The sequence below is a fragment of the Stegastes partitus genome, unplaced genomic scaffold, assembly GCF_000690725.1.
Source record: "Stegastes partitus isolate 25-593 unplaced genomic scaffold, Stegastes_partitus-1.0.2 Scaffold37, whole genome shotgun sequence".
In the NCBI taxonomy this organism is placed as follows: Eukaryota; Metazoa; Chordata; class Actinopteri; family Pomacentridae; genus Stegastes; species Stegastes partitus.
The window spans coordinates 99,127-117,249 of record NW_007577768.1 but is presented as its reverse complement, the minus strand read 5'-3'; the positions used below and the strand labels follow the sequence as shown (position 1 = coordinate 117,249).

The 18,123-nt window shown below is 39.4% G+C and overlaps 1 protein-coding gene across 4 annotated transcripts in view; it reads left to right on the top strand.

Annotated features, from left to right (window-relative positions):
- The window catches only part of inpp4b (inositol polyphosphate-4-phosphatase type II B), a 106,395-nt gene that overhangs the window by 79,972 nt on the left and 8,300 nt on the right, over nt 1-18,123 (top strand). For all 4 annotated transcript variants that reach the window (XM_008302599.1, XM_008302590.1, XM_008302582.1 and 1 more), the window contains 9 exons: nt 5,009-5,341; nt 6,014-6,152; nt 10,504-10,676; nt 11,328-11,451; nt 12,323-12,449; nt 14,458-14,598; nt 15,068-15,165; nt 15,538-15,650; nt 16,919-17,073. In XM_008302599.1, coding sequence (XP_008300821.1) covers nt 5,009-5,341; nt 6,014-6,152; nt 10,504-10,676; nt 11,328-11,451; nt 12,323-12,449; nt 14,458-14,598; nt 15,068-15,165; nt 15,538-15,650; nt 16,919-17,073 — 1,403 coding nt within the window. The remainder of the gene's footprint in view (nt 1-5,008; nt 5,342-6,013; nt 6,153-10,503; nt 10,677-11,327; nt 11,452-12,322; nt 12,450-14,457; nt 14,599-15,067; nt 15,166-15,537; nt 15,651-16,918; nt 17,074-18,123) is intronic.

Here is an 18,123-nt window from a genome sequence, read left to right as displayed (position 1 = left end):
TGTATGTTCATGAGTGTTTAGCTCTATCACCCTGTAGATATTATCAACAGAATATAGTTGCTGTAATTTTGTTTTGATTTAAATTATGTATAAAAGTTCTTGATTAATGGCTAGTAATTAGTACTGTTTGCCTGTGAGTCATCATATTCTGCTTCTGTTGTCTGTCGTTGTTCCAGTATTTGCAGCAAATCCCCATATTTTTAGGATTCTTCTCATTTTTCTAAGATGCTGCATGTGTGACAAATGGATGAAGATGATGATGTGTACCTCATTTGCTTGTGTTTTGTGTATTTTCCAACATTTTCTTAAGCTGTGGTATGTTCAGGTGTTAGAGCCATCTTAATAGTTTGCATTTTTTTAACATCAAATATTAGAAAGTGTATTTGGAGATTAGATGAAAACAAAAATAAGTGTTGCTGGCCACCCCAACAACATACAACACCCTCTGGGTTTAGGCCTTTGATTTGTGAAAAACTCCCCCAAAGTACAGATAGAGAGATATTTGCTATCCATCCGACAGACGTATAAATATAGATGGATGCATTTGTGAAAGTGTCTCTGCAGTGAGTGTGAAGTTTCTTCAATAACGAGAGTGAGTCACACCTTCAGAGAATCTGGGAAAGAAGAGACACCTCCAGAGAAAATCAGGGTTTATAAGAATCTTTTTTTTTTTTTTTTCTCCAAAGCTCAGCCTTTGACTTTTTCCTTCTCAGTTCAGACCACCTGTCTCCAGGCCTAATTCAGTATTTCACTCTAATACTTGCTGTGCACATTCTGATTAGCTTTGGACATGGCAGATGTGCTGTTGCTTCTCTATATATGATAATGAATCTGTTGATGATGATAATAATAATTTCACTCTGATGATAATCATAGTGAAAAGGCAATTGCAGCGCATCGCCCCTCCCTCCAGCTGTGTCCTTGGACAGTTATATGTTCGCAATGTAATGGTTACCTGGAAGAGCTGTGGGTCTGATTGTCTGTGCATGATTGTGTTAAATTATACTGTGTATTGGGGTCATAAATACAATAGTGAGCAAGTGCCCTCACAGCCTCTTGTTGTTGGACTCTGACCAGCTTTATCCATTCAGCCTCCCTCAACCTCTCAAGTGAAGTTGCATAAACTGAGAAAAATCTATTTTTAACACAGCCAAAATGTGCTCATCCTTCAGGGTAAAACCATTTGAAACCATTCGGGGTGAATAGATTCCTACAGTTTTCTTCTTTTTCGGATCAAATGTAACTTATTTTTTCATAGTCGGTAGTGCACAAAAGCATTTTCAGCACTCCTGCTCAGTCGAGATCACATCAGCAGATATTTTGAAGAAAGACAAGCAACACAATTTTCCCCAAGGGATTTTGAGCGTTTCAGATCTTTTAAAACAGGTAGGTGTCGAAGACTTACACTAAGGAGTAGTTTTTGCATGTGGAGGAGCAAAATTGCTTTGGTTTTGCCTTGCTAAGAAAATGAAGCTGCAATCCTTTCCCCCCTTTGCTCACATTATCTATATGGATCTTGCAGTACAGTGTATCATTAAACTTGCTGCAGATCCTAATCTTAATGGGTACAAGCTCAGTTTAAGTGTTTTTCTCTAGGAATGTGATTTCTCGGTTGATTGATCTACTTGATTTGTAATGTAATCACTTCACTTTTATCTGCAAAAAAAAAAATGCCTGGATTGCTTTCATAAGAAAATAATTTCAGCGTCATAAGAAGTTGCTGTTTGAGCACTTTCATGGTCGAATGAGTTCTCTGACGTGCAAATATGACTCCGATTGTTTTAAATACAGTACGTGGCTTTGTTCACTCATGTCAGGAAGTGAATAATACATGATCTCATAGATTGCAAATTAACATGGAGGTCAGATAAGCATAGTTCAATTTGAATGTGAGTGTACATTTCGAATCCCCAGCTCCTGCTACATGTTTTGGTTTCTGAATCCAGCACGTAGCTCATTTTTTTAGTCATTTGGACATTTCAGTCTTTAAGATTATGTTGACTTCTTTGAATAGAATCGAGCAGGATCCTAGCAGAAAGGCCGGTTCTCAGACAATTACACAAGTAGTCTTATCCACATATTGTAGCTCGCACATCATTGACTTACAGTAATGGAACTCATTTGGATCCATGCAAGGCAATTAAAATGGATATGAATTAAATACAATGATGTTTTAAGTGTAGTCCTAGTTTGCTTTCTCTGCTCAAACATTCATCAAACGGCCCATTCAGTTTGGATACTGGCCTTTACATTTTTTAAATCAAGAGCGAAGAAGTTAAACCATGCTCAGATGGATCAGTCAATGTGTGCTTTTCTTTCATTAATGACTGAAATAGATGAACACTGTTTAATATGGACTCTTTAAGACTGCGGTTTTATTTTTAAGATGTAATGAGTCAGATTTGTAAAAAGCAGTCAAAGTAATAGAAGCAAACTATTCGTTTAATATGGAGCGATCCGTTTGAAGTTTAAAACAGTAGAACCAAGCAGTAATTCAGGATAAAAATATGGGTCATAATCCGCAGTGTTTGAACACTGGTGGTAGTTGAGCAAAAGCAGCAGGTGTATGATGATACTGTTGATGCTCAGTACAGGTATTATCTAATCTTTAAAACTAGCTCTTCAGCTTCAACTGAACTTGTGATCTACCATTCAGTTTTATGGGCCATTTATTTCATTGTTCCGTGACACTGTTTCATCATTTTCTGTTTTATTTTGTATACGACCCCTACCTTTTACCCTGGTGCTGCTGGCTTAGGCTCCAGGCTCCCCAGTGAGTAAAGCGGGTATAGCTGATGGATGGATGGATTTTGTATACTCATGTCTCCTCTCGTTTTAGATACCTCCCTCTTACCCCGTGTGTTTCCCACCTTTGTGATCGTCCACTCTGTTCCATTTAGCTTCATGTGTCCCTTGTTATCCTTCACTTCCTGGTAGGCTTCGTCGACTTAAGCTTTTTCTGTGTGTTTCGCCCTTTCGTCTACACACTCCAGTGATCTCCTTTGGTAGACTTGGTCAAAATTGTGCTGGCGGTAACGTTGCTAAGAGAACTTTTTTAAAGGTTTACATGTAAAGTCTTTTGAGGAATAACTCCACTACGCTGTCACTCCATACGTATGACTCCCCTAATTCTCAGTGCACCACGTCTGGAAGCTCTCAACAACTGATGGTAGCTTTACTTCAGGCTTCTGATTTGCCAACATGGCTTACTGGTTGGGGCTCATTTGCCACCTGTTGGCGTGCTGTGGTCTTGACAGCTTGTATTTTTGCATTATCACGTGGATGAGGATATTTTTTGTAGCGCTAGTGTGGACCACATTTTTTTTGAGAACGAAGGAGCAGAAACCCTGTGTTCGTGTGCGCTAGGCCTCTTGTTTGTGCTTCCATCTCTCGGTGCCAGTTCGTCTTTGTACCCAGTGTAAAGCGCTCCAGTCTTTCTTCCTTGCGTTTGGTATTTTTGATCTCTGCCTGTTTGTTTTTCTGGACCCGGCCTTCGTCTCCGCCTTGTCAGATTCTGTTGCCTGATCCTCCCTGCGTACCGATCCCTTTATGCAGGACTGTTTTTGACCTTGATCCTGTCTTTGAGTCGTGCCGTTGAGTCCTCTTGCCAGTTTATTCTCCAGAACTGACTATGCTGAATCATCATTATGTCTCACCGGACCGGTAGCTTGTAGGTGTGTGTTGCCCCTCGCTGAAGTTTTTCTCCGAGTTACTGAAGACATGGAAAAGCAACAAAAGTTGTACAAAGCTAGTTATTAAGCTTATAAACAGTGTTATACTCATGCTATGTCATGTGCAGGGACAGATGGTGACTTATTGATAAATGTGCTGAAGCTCACTTAGCTTAGAAAAAGCTGCATACTGAATTACTGTGAATCTTTCTCTTGAAATGAATAGAAGTGTTTGGTCCATAAAGTGAATTGTCATTTCCACACCTCAGTTGCATTTTTTTTTTGTCCCTGATGGGATCAAGAAATGTGTACAGAAAGACCATATTTGAAATATGGGTATGTCAAGAGGTTTTGACTGCATGGGGAAAATGAAAGTGGAAATTAGAGCAGGAGCAACTTGCATGAAGTCACAGATAGAAGAATAAATGTGTTATATTGGATAGTTGGATGAATAATGGATTATCACACAAATGACACAGTCAGAAAAGTGAAAATGACTTCTTTGTTAAAGCGCTGGCAGGTCATTTACACATGCAGCCCGTTATAAAAAGGTCACAAGTTGACATTGCCTCATTTTAAAGAGGTTACAAACCAAAAAGAGTTCAGAATCACTTAACTATGACATCGACATGAAGCTTTTCCGGGACTGGCACAGCCGGGGGTTCTTTTCCCAGTTATCTACTTGTTTGCTGACAAAGCAGTCTATAAGTTTACTATTCACTCCACATCAGGGAGGTAGGAGCAGGAAGAAGTTGTTTGTGTGGCATATATATATATATATAATGACCTTGCAGGTTTCTTTTCATGGAAGGCCTGGCTTGTGTGTTTTGTTAGACTGCATTTTCTCTGGTAATAGAATTGCTTATTGCCGTGCTAACTCAATTACTCTTTAGAGCCCTTATCATTTTTTACACGGTGGCGGCAGAGAGTGGAGGCTCCTTGGTACTGGGATCATCATCAACTTACAGTAGCTGGTGAATTTCAGATCAAAGGAGGTGTGCTCCTCGGAGAAGCAGGCTGGAGGAGGAGTAATTGAATTGTTTGTTGTTTGTTGCTGGGTTTTTTTGCTCACCGGCTGTGCTGCAGTAATGGAGAGCAGCTCCTTTATGGTGAAGGAGAGTGTTCATTTTCCTTGTTTCTTTTTACTTCCACTGTAAATTGTTACCTGCTTCCAAGTTCATTTCCACCTGAATCTTCCTCTCCCTCCCCAACGTGACAGTCTCTCTGTCTTACTCACTTGCTCAGTCTCTTTTTCAGCACCTAAATTTTTATTTGCTGCGCTATCCCACAGAAACTTTCAGTATCTGTCTTCTGTCCAATCTCTCCTTTTGCTACAGACAGAACAATTTGTTCACACACTTAAGGATGAATTGGTCAAGAGTGCACTGCTCGCACTGCACGCAGCGCAGCCGGGCTTCGTTTCCAAGAACCAGAAGCAAACTCTGGTGCAGGGACAGCACCAAGGCCACATCGGCCAGGGCAGTGACCAGAATCAGAGCCCAGTCCAGGGACTTCCGGGCCACAGTCCGACCACATCCGTCACAGAGAGCACAGCGGTGTGTAATAATGTGGAGGCTTCACAAACCATGACTGGGGGAGAAGGTGGGCTTCTGCCGCCGAAGCACCAAGACTCCATACCACACCATAAAGAGTATGATGAAGAGGAATGGGTAAGTGTGTCTGTTTTTTCTTTGTCATGCAGAATATTTCAAAACCATAACATCTTGTGGTTTATTTTAAGTAGGACTTAAACTTATATTTGTGCAGCTGCTCCTAAGTAGAGCAAACATTAATAAGTAGAAATAAGTTATTACTGCAATACAGATATGCCACTGTCGTGGCAAATAATTTCAATTACTTTCAAAATTAGATCGCATACCAAGTTAAACGCCTTCTTTTTAGCGTATTTTTCTCAAAGTAGATAAAATATTCCATCATGGCAAACTCACTGCACAAGATAACTATTTGGTATCTTTGAATCTAAGCCAAGACATGTTCAAAGCATATTTTTGAAACAGGAAAGACTAAAATACACCGCGCCCCTTAAACAGTCACACAAGAGAAAAAAAAAGGCATCTATTCATCATTGACCAGTTGGAGCTCAGGAAAAGAAAGAGAAAGCTGGAAACAATAGAAATGCTTTGAGGGTAATCTCAGAATATCCATACAGCAATTTCCTTTTGACCTTTTGAACATAAAGCCATTTCTGACTGTGCAAAGAAATACCTTTGTTTTTTTGGTTTCCCTTTATCACGCAATCTCAAGCAGAGACGGTGTGAGGACAACACGGATCTAATCAGTGAAGCTGATCTGACTGCTGATTGTTTTTTTGGCTCCTGCAGGACAGGGTTTGGGCTAACGTGGCCAAATGTCTCAACTGTGTAATCGCCATGGTGGATAAACTGCAGGAAGAAGACAACAGCAAGAAGGAGTCGGTCCCCGAGCAGCAGCTCGCCGATGTCATCACCTCACACAATCCAGGTAAATGACTTTTCTTTCAGTTTGTTCAGCTTAATGGTAATAATTTCAAAGCCAATTTGTTGCTGCGCAGTGAGAAATAAAACTTCATTTGGCTAGTCAGGATTTTAATTTGGAAACCACTACAGCCACTGGACAGTAAGATTACTTATTATCATAGTTGTAACTCAACAAATTAAAGTTTCTGTTCACTGTATTTTAATTGTTATCCATTTATCCATTTTTATAATTGCTAATCCTGTGTGTAGCTGAGGAAGAACATGTAATTTGTACTTGCCTTTTAGGAATTAAACTTCCCAAATTGCTGCTTTTAAGTAATAACGAGCAAAAATCATTTTATACAGTTTAAAACTCTAGGAGGTAGAACACACCAAAATACCCCCAAAAAACGCACCAGAATTTTAAATTATACAGCGTCTCTCCTGCAGCTCTTCCCTCTGCCCTCTCTGTTCCAAATGTGCAAAGACAGTCAAGCTAAAAGTCAACATTAATTTGTAGCTCTACCCAGAATTCAATGTCTTGCGTGATCTGAGTGAAAAGGCCTGTGATTGGCTTAAGTCTCCCATCACGGGTTAGATTTTCTAAAGCCTGAAAACGGAGGCAAGAGGAGGAAGACAAATCAAGTTTCCTCTTAGACCACTTGTATTACAATATGCTGAAAGGTTAGTGTGGATTCTTATGCCCAGTGAAGTGCCCACAAATAGTGTCAGCTTTTATGTGTTTGAACATTTGAGGTCTAAAGGAGTCTCCAACTGGCTGCACCACGCCACTGTTCACTAACACATTTTAGAAAGATCAGTAAATCCATAAACAAACCTACAAACATACGTGTAAAAGCATATCCTCACAAATACATTCATACAGCCACACACAGAATAGCACCTGTGAAAGCTTTTTGGGTTTAACTTTCTTTTGTTGCTCATGAGTTGATCAGTTTTCTTCAGCAGCTGATTCCAGACCCCAAATCCAACCTAATGCCTGCCTACTAAACCTTGCTTTCTGTCTGCTTCGCTGCACACCTGAGAAATCCAAACACCACCTCTGCATTCTGTCATGTGCAATGTGTAGAAAGAAATCTCCTAAAACAGATGACAAAACAAGGAGTCGGTTGCAGTTTTTTCCAGAAAGTTTATTCTCCAAAACAGTATTATGTGGTAATTTGCACTGTTATCTGTGGGAAAATGATTTGGACATTAATCTGCAAAACTGTACGCACTTTGAACTACAGTGAATAAATGTGGGTTGCAACTGAGTCCTGTTGACTGAAATAATATCTTCCCATTTTATTTTTTCTTTAATGTAACAGGTATTAAACTTATCCCAGCTGACGGGGGCAAAAGGCAGGGTAGCCGGTCCACCACAGGACCGTTCCTGACTGCGTATGTAGCGCACTGCAGAATTGGCTTTAACCAATGCATTATTATCACTGGCTACATGTGGTGATAATGCTGCATTATGACTTATCTGACATCTCCCTCCAGCTCCCATCACGAAACCACAGTTAGTTTTAGATTAAGAAGTGATTTTCAGCCAACAAATTGTAGATAATAAACTAAATACTCAATTTTCACTGTGAGAGAATTAGCAGCGAGTCGTTCGTCAGAGCATCTTCAGGTCGAAGTGAAGAGTGACACGGTATTCTGTTCCACCATGCAGCCTCCCTGTCGTTCGAGCATTAGGAGACGAGAAACTTAAACTGTTGCCAGAGAAGTGGATGAAAGCTGCATTTGATATGCAGAGCCATTCACTGTTGACCACAAGCTGCCCAGTCTTCCCTTACGTCCAGTGAAATCCTGCCTCAAGCTTGTGTTCAGACAAGTGCCCGGGCTGCTGCAGCTGCCAACTGGCACACAGAGCAGCTGCATTAGTCTGACCAGGCTACGAGGAGAAGCTCTTTGAGTGTGTCTGTGTCACTCTGAGGCATCTGTGGATGTGTTTGTATCATTTTTGTGCCTCTTGTGTGTCTCCAGTATGTGCGTCTTTCTGTCCAAGCGAGCCACCAGGTAAGAACAAGGCCGTGTGCCTGGTGTTCACTCTGAAAGATAAGCTTGACCCCCACAGCGCCTTTATTAAGACGCTGAACAGGCTCAGAGCAAGTGGTCATCTGCTTGTCTAAATGCAAACATGGACAGAATAATGAGAGAGGCTTTATCTTCCTGCGGAGACCACTGAATCCCGGGTTTGTGATGACAAGGCGTCGTGGGGGTTTGGATGTTTGGACAGGTGGGCCAGCGAGGAGATGACAGCTGGAGTTGTGTTTCCTCATTCTCTGTGCAGAGGCAGTATTTGCAGAATGAGATAAGACATGATTTCTCTGACAAGGCAAGGGCAAGCCTGATGTGTTGTACATTCTGGGTCGTATCCAACTGTGCGCGCGTATGTGTTTGTCCACACCGATTCGCTCGTCCCGCCCAAGAACTTTTCAATATGTTGCAGCTGAACCTTGGATAATACTAAACCAACACTGCCCCCTGTTGGCTGTAGAAGGGATCAGATATATCAGAAACCTGATGTGAAAGAGGACATTCAGAGAGCTTTATAGCTGTGTCCCAGTTCCTACAGAGTTACTCAGCAGGTTTTCAATATATATTTATTTTTACTTGACAGCACATATAGGAAATGGATGCACAAAGCACAGATGAAAAACTTAATTAATCTTAGATAAATGTCAAATCAGTGTGTTCTGACAGTTAGCACACAGTAAATATGAATACTGAATACTTGTGAATAATATGAATACTTGTCACTGGCATACTTTTACCAAAGCCAAATTAGCTACTTGTGTTTTGTATTTAAAATACAGCCATGTGTTTTTGTTTAGTAGTAAAACTTTAAAGAGGATTGCAAATCGGTGTGGTCTTTACTGATTTACAGTAACAAGTAAACTCAGTTGTAACGTCATGTTGCACATGAGTGTATAAAACTTAGTTACTAGTGAGAAAATAATGAACAAACAGCTAAATGTAATAAACAGTTGAAATGATGTGACTATCACGTCAGTGATCTTTCTCTGCATTCATATTAGACGTCCTGTTTCAACAGCGATTGCATCACATTGAAACTTCCCTTAACTCGAAAATGCATTTTGGTCAATTTTACTTCACTTAGATGTTTGATCCACGCTGTACAGAATGATGTTCAGGGTTTGACTCTAGAGAAATGAAATTGAAATTCACTCGCTGAAATATGTTCTCAGTTTGAATCACGTATGTGAAAGCAAGATTTGTAACATCACAGCTGACTTAGAAGTCAACCATGGTCCAAGAGGCCCTTTGCAAAAGGGTGATGTGGAAAGTTGAAGTCTGCATTAAAATTTTGAAAACAGTCTTTCAGTGATGTAATCTTTTCTCAAGTTTCAAAGGTCTAATTTAACTCTTTTTTTCTACACAGACATATTCATATTAATTCCACTATATATCTATTTACATATACAAAATTCATGACACATTTTTATTGTCACAGTGTGAGATCTCTAAACATTTACCAGTTCAGTTGTGTTGGCCTTTGGAAATTTGTTTTAAAAATCTATTCTCCCCATCTGCAAAGTCTTTCAATGGCCATATCAGTGTATATGGTGCAGAGGCACAAACAATTGGAAGGTTCGTCAAATGAGAGAGTGTGAAAAGAGCTGTTGGTCTTTTAGTCGATCCTAGTTTTTAAACATTGAACTGCAAATGGATGTCTCAGTCACGGTGGTTTCTGGCAAAAAGTCCTTCCATTGCCAGCGGGAGAGACCTCATCATTTGAGGCATAAATGTAAACAAATCATTTTAATTAAACATTCCCCAAGCTATATATGCACAAGTCAGCAATAAAAATTAACATTTAATGTGGTTAAAGCTGAAACATCCTTAAAGCTGCCTGCATGGATGTATAAATTAATGGATGAGTTATACAGTATCTGTTGTCCACAGCTGTTTCAGACTTTATGAAAAGCGAGTCCTTCGTGAAATCCCTGCAGCCGTCTGAAGGCAGTACGACACATATGTTGAGAAATCTGCAGCCTCTGATTTGAGATGTGCCGTGCCAAATCACAGCCCCATTACACACAGCTGTCCACTGTGTTTAGCTTCATTAAATTACATGGAAATGAAACCAGGCTGCTTCAAAACAACCACACACCTCTACACATGTCAGACTGATAGATTAAAGCTCCATGGCTTTGCAGGAGATACCAGATTACCAGGGCTCACCTATGCATTCTATTATTTCACGTTTGCACAAAGTTACATTTTTGTAGTTGTGTGGTTTTCCCTTCTGCAGTCAAAGGAAACTAGAGCCTCTAACCAGTTTCACCTCACAGATAAATTCTTTGTTGTGACTCAGAAGTGTCCCATCCCATTTGTCTCCACAGGTGACTGGAGGGAGCAGTTGTGTCCTCTGGTGACCAGGTTAAAGGAGTGTGTGATGGAGGTGGTGGAGAAGGCAAAGAGAGCCATGACCTTTGTGCTCCTGCAGGAGGCAGCCTGCAGCATTCCACAGGGCTTCCTCCTCCAGCAGAGGCGAGACGTGGTCTTCAGTCAGGCAGTAGGTGGCCACACAGACACAGTAAACAACTCTTTACAAGTCCTCTGGAGGACGTGAAGTCTGCTCAGTGATTTACTTGTTTTCCTTCATCTGAGGTGAAGGATTTTCCTCCTTTTCCCTCATTTTAAGATGTCTATAAACACCCCTAGTAAACTTTTGATATGTTTACAAAATCACTCGCAAAGTTACTAATCTTTCACCTTTTAAATGCAAATGTCAGCACAATACTTGTATTTTTTTTTATTATTTGAGTTAGTTGAGCTGTTAAACAGATTGTCTTCTAAGTGTCTGTCCTTGGTGGTGCAAAGTGCAGTGCTCTCAGTGCTGTCCACACCAGTACGTGGCTTGGGTTGAAATGTTTTGTCCCCCATCTGATATGCGTGAGCAAGAAAATAAAAGAGTGACAACATTTTCCGTGATTGGACTATTACAGCTCACTAGTTGTGGTGTAAATACAGCTGCAGCTACAGGATCTGAGCTGTTTAACCTTCTTGCCCTTGACTTGGAATGTGAGTGTTTTCAGATCCTCTGTATTCCAGGCTCCCCATTTTAAGTGCATAATATTTGCTGTTTAGTTGTTTGTGGCAAGAACAGCTTACAAGAGATAGCGCTCACGTTTGTGTGTGCTTTTGTGTGTGTGCGTTTTGACAGCTGGCAGCCTTGGCCTGTGGTTTCGTCATGAGGTTGTACGCAGGAATGCAAGACAAAGGCTTCCTGAGGCAGCTCCACCTAGTTGGCCTGATGGCCCAGTTTGAGAGCCTGCTCAGCACCTACAGTGAGTAAACCAGAACTATAACCTCAAAAATGCTGCAATTTATTTTGATTTGCTTTCTAAAAGGAAAAAAAAAAAACTCAATAGAGTTGTTTCGTTTAGATGAATTCACCTGAGATGATCAGTTATAGGCTCTAACAAGTAATAACATGTAACAGGGATGAGTCACTGCAGTGTTGATTTTGGCAAAATGCTGTTATTACAAGCACTTCTATCTCTTTATGTTCGATACACCATGTTCCAGAGGAAGGACACGCACAATGCCTTGACAATAATGGATCTTTTCAGACACATGATGAGAGACTGTATTAAAGGTTTGCTACAGCTCATAGGTCTGTTGAAAAAAAATGAGTGAATTGCATTGTTCAACAAAACCAACAGTTAGGAGAGAAGCAAGAAGCTTTCCAGCAATTTAATAATTGAGTTTCTGACTTATATATATATTATTATTAGAGCTGAACTCACATTATTTCTGGCATGCTTCCACTATTAATAAGTTAATTGGTTAGCTGTCAACTATTAATTCAATCAACAACTATTTTAATAGTCGATATATCAGTTTGTGCTTTTTTTAAAAAACCTAAATTCTCTAATTTCAGCTTTTGAAATGTTTTTTCTTTTCTTTTTTTTCCCCGCCATTATTACAGTAAGCTGAACATCTTGTGCACAAACAAGACATCTGAGGACACTGATTCACATTTTTCATCATTTGTTGACAGTTTATGGACCAAGCAACTAATTGATAAATCAAGAAAATAATTCACAGATTTTTCAACAATGAATATAATCCCTATTTTTTGGGATTATATAATATTATAAATAAAAAGACAACACGTGCCGAGCAAGATTGAAATCGCTGCTGGTTTTGTTTAAGGTGAAGAGATCGGGATGCTGGAGGACATGGAGGTTGGAATCTCAGACCTGCAGAGAGTCGTGTTCAAGATTACAGAGGCCAAGACAGATGACCTGAGCGACCTCCAGCCTTTAGTGTGTGGCCGACGGTGAGACACGAAGCCCTCCTCTGCTGGCTTTTGTGCTTTACTTGTTCACTCCATATGATGATGATGAAAGCTGTTAAGTACTACATCCTGTTGTAATAGATAATATCAGTTTGTGTATGACTTTTTTTTTTTCTTTACTGGTTCTTTAGTTATTTATTTTTTAAGCATTTCCTTCAAAGTTAACAGTTCTCAGGAAGCTACGAGGAAAAACTATGTAATTTGGTAAAAATTACAGGGAGTGGAGATAGTATTCAGTTGATGTGCTTTCAGTTCAACGCAAATAACTTGACACATGACCTTGTAGAAAAGTAACTGTGTTGTAGTTGTATTCTATTGTAGTATTCGATCAGATGATGTTACTGTTGTGTACTTTGCCTGTTCTCTCTTACTGTGATTGAAAACCGAAGAATCCTGCGTAAGAATATATGAATACACCTACGTTCTGCCAAATGAGCAAACAAAAAGAGTAAGTTTTAGTGGTCAAGAGGTTTTCGAATCTGACACACTTGCGACTTTCTGGTGTGCAACAACTTTGTAGCAATTACTGCCTACAAGCTTACAAATGAGTAGGTGTCCAGTGTGTCAGAACACTGTCACTAGAGCATATAATTAGTACCAAATTACACTTTTCTTCTTATGTAATCTCCTGGTAAACTGTTACAAAATTATAGGACTCATAAAATGAAGTGGCACCAGTTGGCAGCAGTAAAAATGATTGTTTATTTTAACTATTACCAAGACTGATGTTACTAAATACAGATTAATACATTAAGAGATGTACTTTGTGTTCTATAATAACTCTATTACTGTCTGCTCAAGCTTTACTGTGCAAAGATTTCAGTGTAACATTGCATATTTACAAGTGGACTGAGTTGCAGCGATTTCATCTTTGACAATAATTTGTTTACTTAACCTAATTCAAGAATGCCAGTTGAAACCTTCCTCTCCATGTTTGGACTTTGACACAGACAGAAACCGCTTTTATTGCTTCTCCGGGAAAGTGCTCAAACATTAGCCTGCTGTCTGAATGCAAGCTTTGAGATGAAATTTAAATATGTGACTATATTGTGTGTTAACGAAATAACACTTGACTTGCAAGACGTGCTTTTTTAAAACTTTATATCCTTCTTTTAAAATTGTCTACGTTTTTATTATGCACCAAAAGACCAAGTCCAATTCCTTAACACTGACTTGGCAACACAATAGATTCTGAAAACAAATAATAGTTATAGCCATCTTTGGTTATATGTCATTTTTAGTTGCTTGCAGCCAGTGAATATAATTCCAGATCTTTGGGCACGAACTGGCATGTTGTCTTGTCGTAGCATTTTTATTAAGGTGGTGTTTCAGTCGTTGTAGGTAATTGTGATTCATTGTACACTTGGAGTCATAAAAGTGGAAACCATAAAAATTACAGCAAAGCTGGGTGCTCTTTGGGCCAAAGAAAGACCTTCATGACCTATGAAATGGAAAAATGCCAAGTGTCAGTACACCAAGTAGTACAGTTGTACTGCACCGGTGGTTATGTGGAGCGATCTGGCCTTTTCTAACTCTGCGAACTTGTGAACTTCACAAATGGAGAAATGACTTGTTTAGAGAGTCTCTGTTATCACTCCACAGCAGGTGAAGTGTTGAAGTCACTTGGATCATGAACACCCTCTTCCTCCCTGCAATAAAACAATAGTGTCCTGATTGGGCATTTGCCCCAAGATCAACTTTAGTCAGGCTGGTTACTGTGTGAATAAAGTCAAGTGTGATATAAGGATACACTTCTCTTGCCCCTCCTACCTCCATGTCAGTCTGTCCAACACATTTACACTCTCTCTATCTCGTGCATACACACAGTTTATCTTTTTACAGCTTGCTCGGACCTGTCGTAGGTGTCACGCCGTACAGCTTCCCAAAGGCATCATGCTCTGCTGCACTGCAAAACATATTAAGTTTCTTTTTAATTTCTTTTTCTCTTACACTTGCTAATCCTATTTTTTTTTTCCTTCCTTGCATTTAGAGACCACTTCACTGTAGAAGTGCCATTACCACAACTGGTTTTCCAGACCTTGCCAGAGGAGATCAGAGAGGGCAAGCCTCTACGAGTATTCCCGGTGCTGTTTAACGTGGGCATCAATGAGCAACAAACTATAGCAGAGAGGTACTGCAGACGCTCTTTGTTCACTCTGAAGAACTTCCACTCGAATGCGCTTAAGGACAAGCACTCTCAATGTAAACATGCTCACCAAAGCCGCTACAGTCTTATAAAGATAAAGAACTAGAGTCATTTACAGCTTATTCTTTATCCTCTTTGTTCTCGAAGAAAGTACATTGATATCCACAACAAAAGAAAAAATCAAATCATCATCCTTCAATGCTGTATTAAATCCACAAAAGGCCTGGTCACATTCCTGGACTGGTAAATGACTGTTTAATATGTAACTATATTGTACTTACCTGTGTTTAATGATAGAAAATGCTTCGACAGTCCATGTGAAAGGATGCTGTTTTTCCTTTGAGTGCAGCATTTACTGCTCTGTCTTGCTTGTTTGTCAAATGGTTGACTGCTAACTGTTAAAAATTGATGATGTACCACCATAACTGCCCTTATTTTCCTGTCATCCCCTCAGGTTTGGAGACATCTCCCTACAAGAAAGAATAAATCAGAAGAACTTTGAGACGTTAGAAGCCTATTACAAATCATTAAGTGAAAAGGTGCCACTAGAATGTAAGTGAACGATTTTTTTTTCGTCTCTTTTCACCAAGGACAAATGCTCCTCAATAGTACATCTTTGAAAAATACTGGGACTTGTAGGTCACAGTGCTGCATTAAAAAGACTCTTGCATGTACTAGTCGAGACAAACGTGAGCAAAAAAACATTATTGGCAACTTGTTATTAACATTAACCATCAATATGTTATTGTATTATGAATAGATTTTTGAGCATATGAGTGTGGATTTAAAAAATCTAAAACAGCATTAAAGTATTCAGTCTAAAGAACCTGCACCCGATTCTGAGCTACCCGTCTGCCCTCATTTTATCCAAACAGGAAACAGAAACAGTTACTGGAAATGTGTTTTATGTTTTTCTACAAACAGGTCTACCATGTTTTCAGACACAGACTGACATAAAGGAATTACTTGAAACCTTGGGGCAGAATGTAGTCACAAAGAAGAGAAAGAATGTGGAGATACTATGGATTGCTGGAACCGTGAGTAGAGTTTCTGTCCTTGTCAGAAAAGATAGATGTCTCTCAGATGTATAACAGAACGTTCTGTCTTGTATAACAAAGGTAACTACAATTTCTCTTGAACACTTGATGTATTCTAGCATTATGTTTTTGACATATTAATATTTCATGGGCTTTAATGGGAGCACTGAGCCAAGCAAAGAGAAACTGTCTGAACATGATGAATTGACTTTGGAAGATGATACTGTGTAGACACTGACCTTTATTATTTTATTTTTTTATTCAGTACCTGTTATTGAATTGTTATACATGTTCTTACATTCTTTGTGATTTACTAAAGACACTGCAAGAAATATATTATAAGAAGACAAAGAGTCTAAAGCCAAGGCAGCAGCTCTGTGCTGATGTTAAAGGGGACATATCATGCTTTTGTATAAAAATGGTCACTGCAAGTCAAAAGCACAGGCTTCAGCCTGCTGCGAATGCCTCGTATGCAATGATCCCTCTACGACCCCATCGAAGTGACGGTTGTTTATGGGTATGCAGTTGTATTCAGCAGCCTTTGTTGCTACGGTTGTTTGATGGCTTTTGTGAAAGTGAAGGTATTCAAGCTCAGATGTGTACATGTACATTCAAAACATTGGGTCTGTAATAAGGTTCAAGTATAAAATGTGTGACTGAAGATTTAACAGACTTTACTGTTATTTGCACAGACAACACTGAGCAGTTCATTCCATCAGGTTAAGGAAAATCAAACAACTTTAGGATGTTTACCTTGTCTGTTACCTTGGTTCAGTGTGTTTGCAGATCCAATATTTGTAGAAACATTTAACTCAAATCACCAAAGTAATTAGGTTTCACCCTCAAGTAGCTATGAATGATGATGATTATCCATCTAATAGTGGTTGAGAAATTTCAGCCTGGACCAAAGTGGTGCAGAGACTGACTCATTTGGTAATACAGCCGAAAATATCATCATTTCTGTATTTTATACACAAATTGGTTTGACTAAAAGGATCCCTATTCAGAAACAAGCTCAGACAGCATCAGAATCAGAATTAACTGGTTCCTTTTTTTTTGGTTTTTAAGGCCTTTTTGTTTTTTAGGTTAACCCGGTTTTTTAAAAAAAAAAGTTAAAATGTGATGTTTTAGCTTCTGCTGTTTGACGTGTTAGAAGAAAATGTAAAGCAGAGCCAACAACAAAAAATAAGATGACTTACTTTTGCTGACAAAAACCCCAAACTATTTTCTTTAATGGTGCGTGTAATGTTTTCCTCACTTCCCTCCAGATCTGCCGAAGATTAAATGGCATCAGGTTTACCAGCTGTAAAAGTGCCAAAGACCGAACATCCATGTCTGTCACATTAGAGCAGTGTGCCCTCCTGCGTGATGAACACCAGCTCAGCAAGGACTTCTTTGTTCGTGCTCTGGACTGTATGCGGAGGTAAGACACTAAATAAAAGACGCTATCAAACTGTTAAGGGTGCAAGTTATTGTTCAAGCCAATTGTTAACATACAGTTTTTGCAGTATGTACACACTGGATAATTTCAGTTTTATTTACTCCGATATAATCTCACCGAGACTTCTGCTGTCACCCCAGTGTTATCTTTCTGAAGACAATTTCCCGTTTACTCTGAACTATTGACACAAGTAATTGACAGAGGGATCTGTGGGTTATCCACAGTACCAAGAATGTTGTTTCTAGAGAGACACAATGTTGGATTTCCCAAATTATTTCAGAGAAATTCCTAAAAATCTCAGTATATAAAACACATATTTTACAGATTTCATGTGACTTGCCAGTGTTAAAAACTTAGAAGTAACACTGGATGGAGCTGAAATAAACCTGTTATTGTAAACACCTGGTTAAAGTAATAACCTGCACCCACGCAATCCATCACACATCCAAGACATGTTGTTTGCGCCATCACCTCCCAGCATATCATTGTTAGATGTGGAAGTGTAAACATCATGTGCTCCCACCACCATCCTCGCCATCCCTCACACATTCAAAGGCAACCATGCATGTTCCTCTCAGTGCTGCAGGGACACTGCTGCCTTTAATGTCTGTCAGCGGAGTAAACACCTGCATCTGCCCACATCTGATAAGCTTAAGATTTTTTCTAAGAGCATCGGGGAAGTGCACATAGAAAATGTTGAGGTAATGACCTGTACAGGCCAGCTGATGGCAGCTGTGCTAGATGAGTGTGAAGAAATAGACCTTACGTGACACAAATACAATAAAGCCCATAACTACCGATCATCAAAGATCAGTCACTCAGAGTAATTTTCAACTGATTGTTGTTGATTATGCTTGGTAATTAAATATGCTAATCCCATGTCATGGTAAATAATAAACTGCTTTTATTAGGCAGTTCTACAAAATAATACAGTAAATTAAACTGATGTCATGGACATTTTCTGATTGAATCTACAGTATTAAGTAGAACAAAACAACATCTGATGACTCTCCTCAAACCTGCAAAAGTACA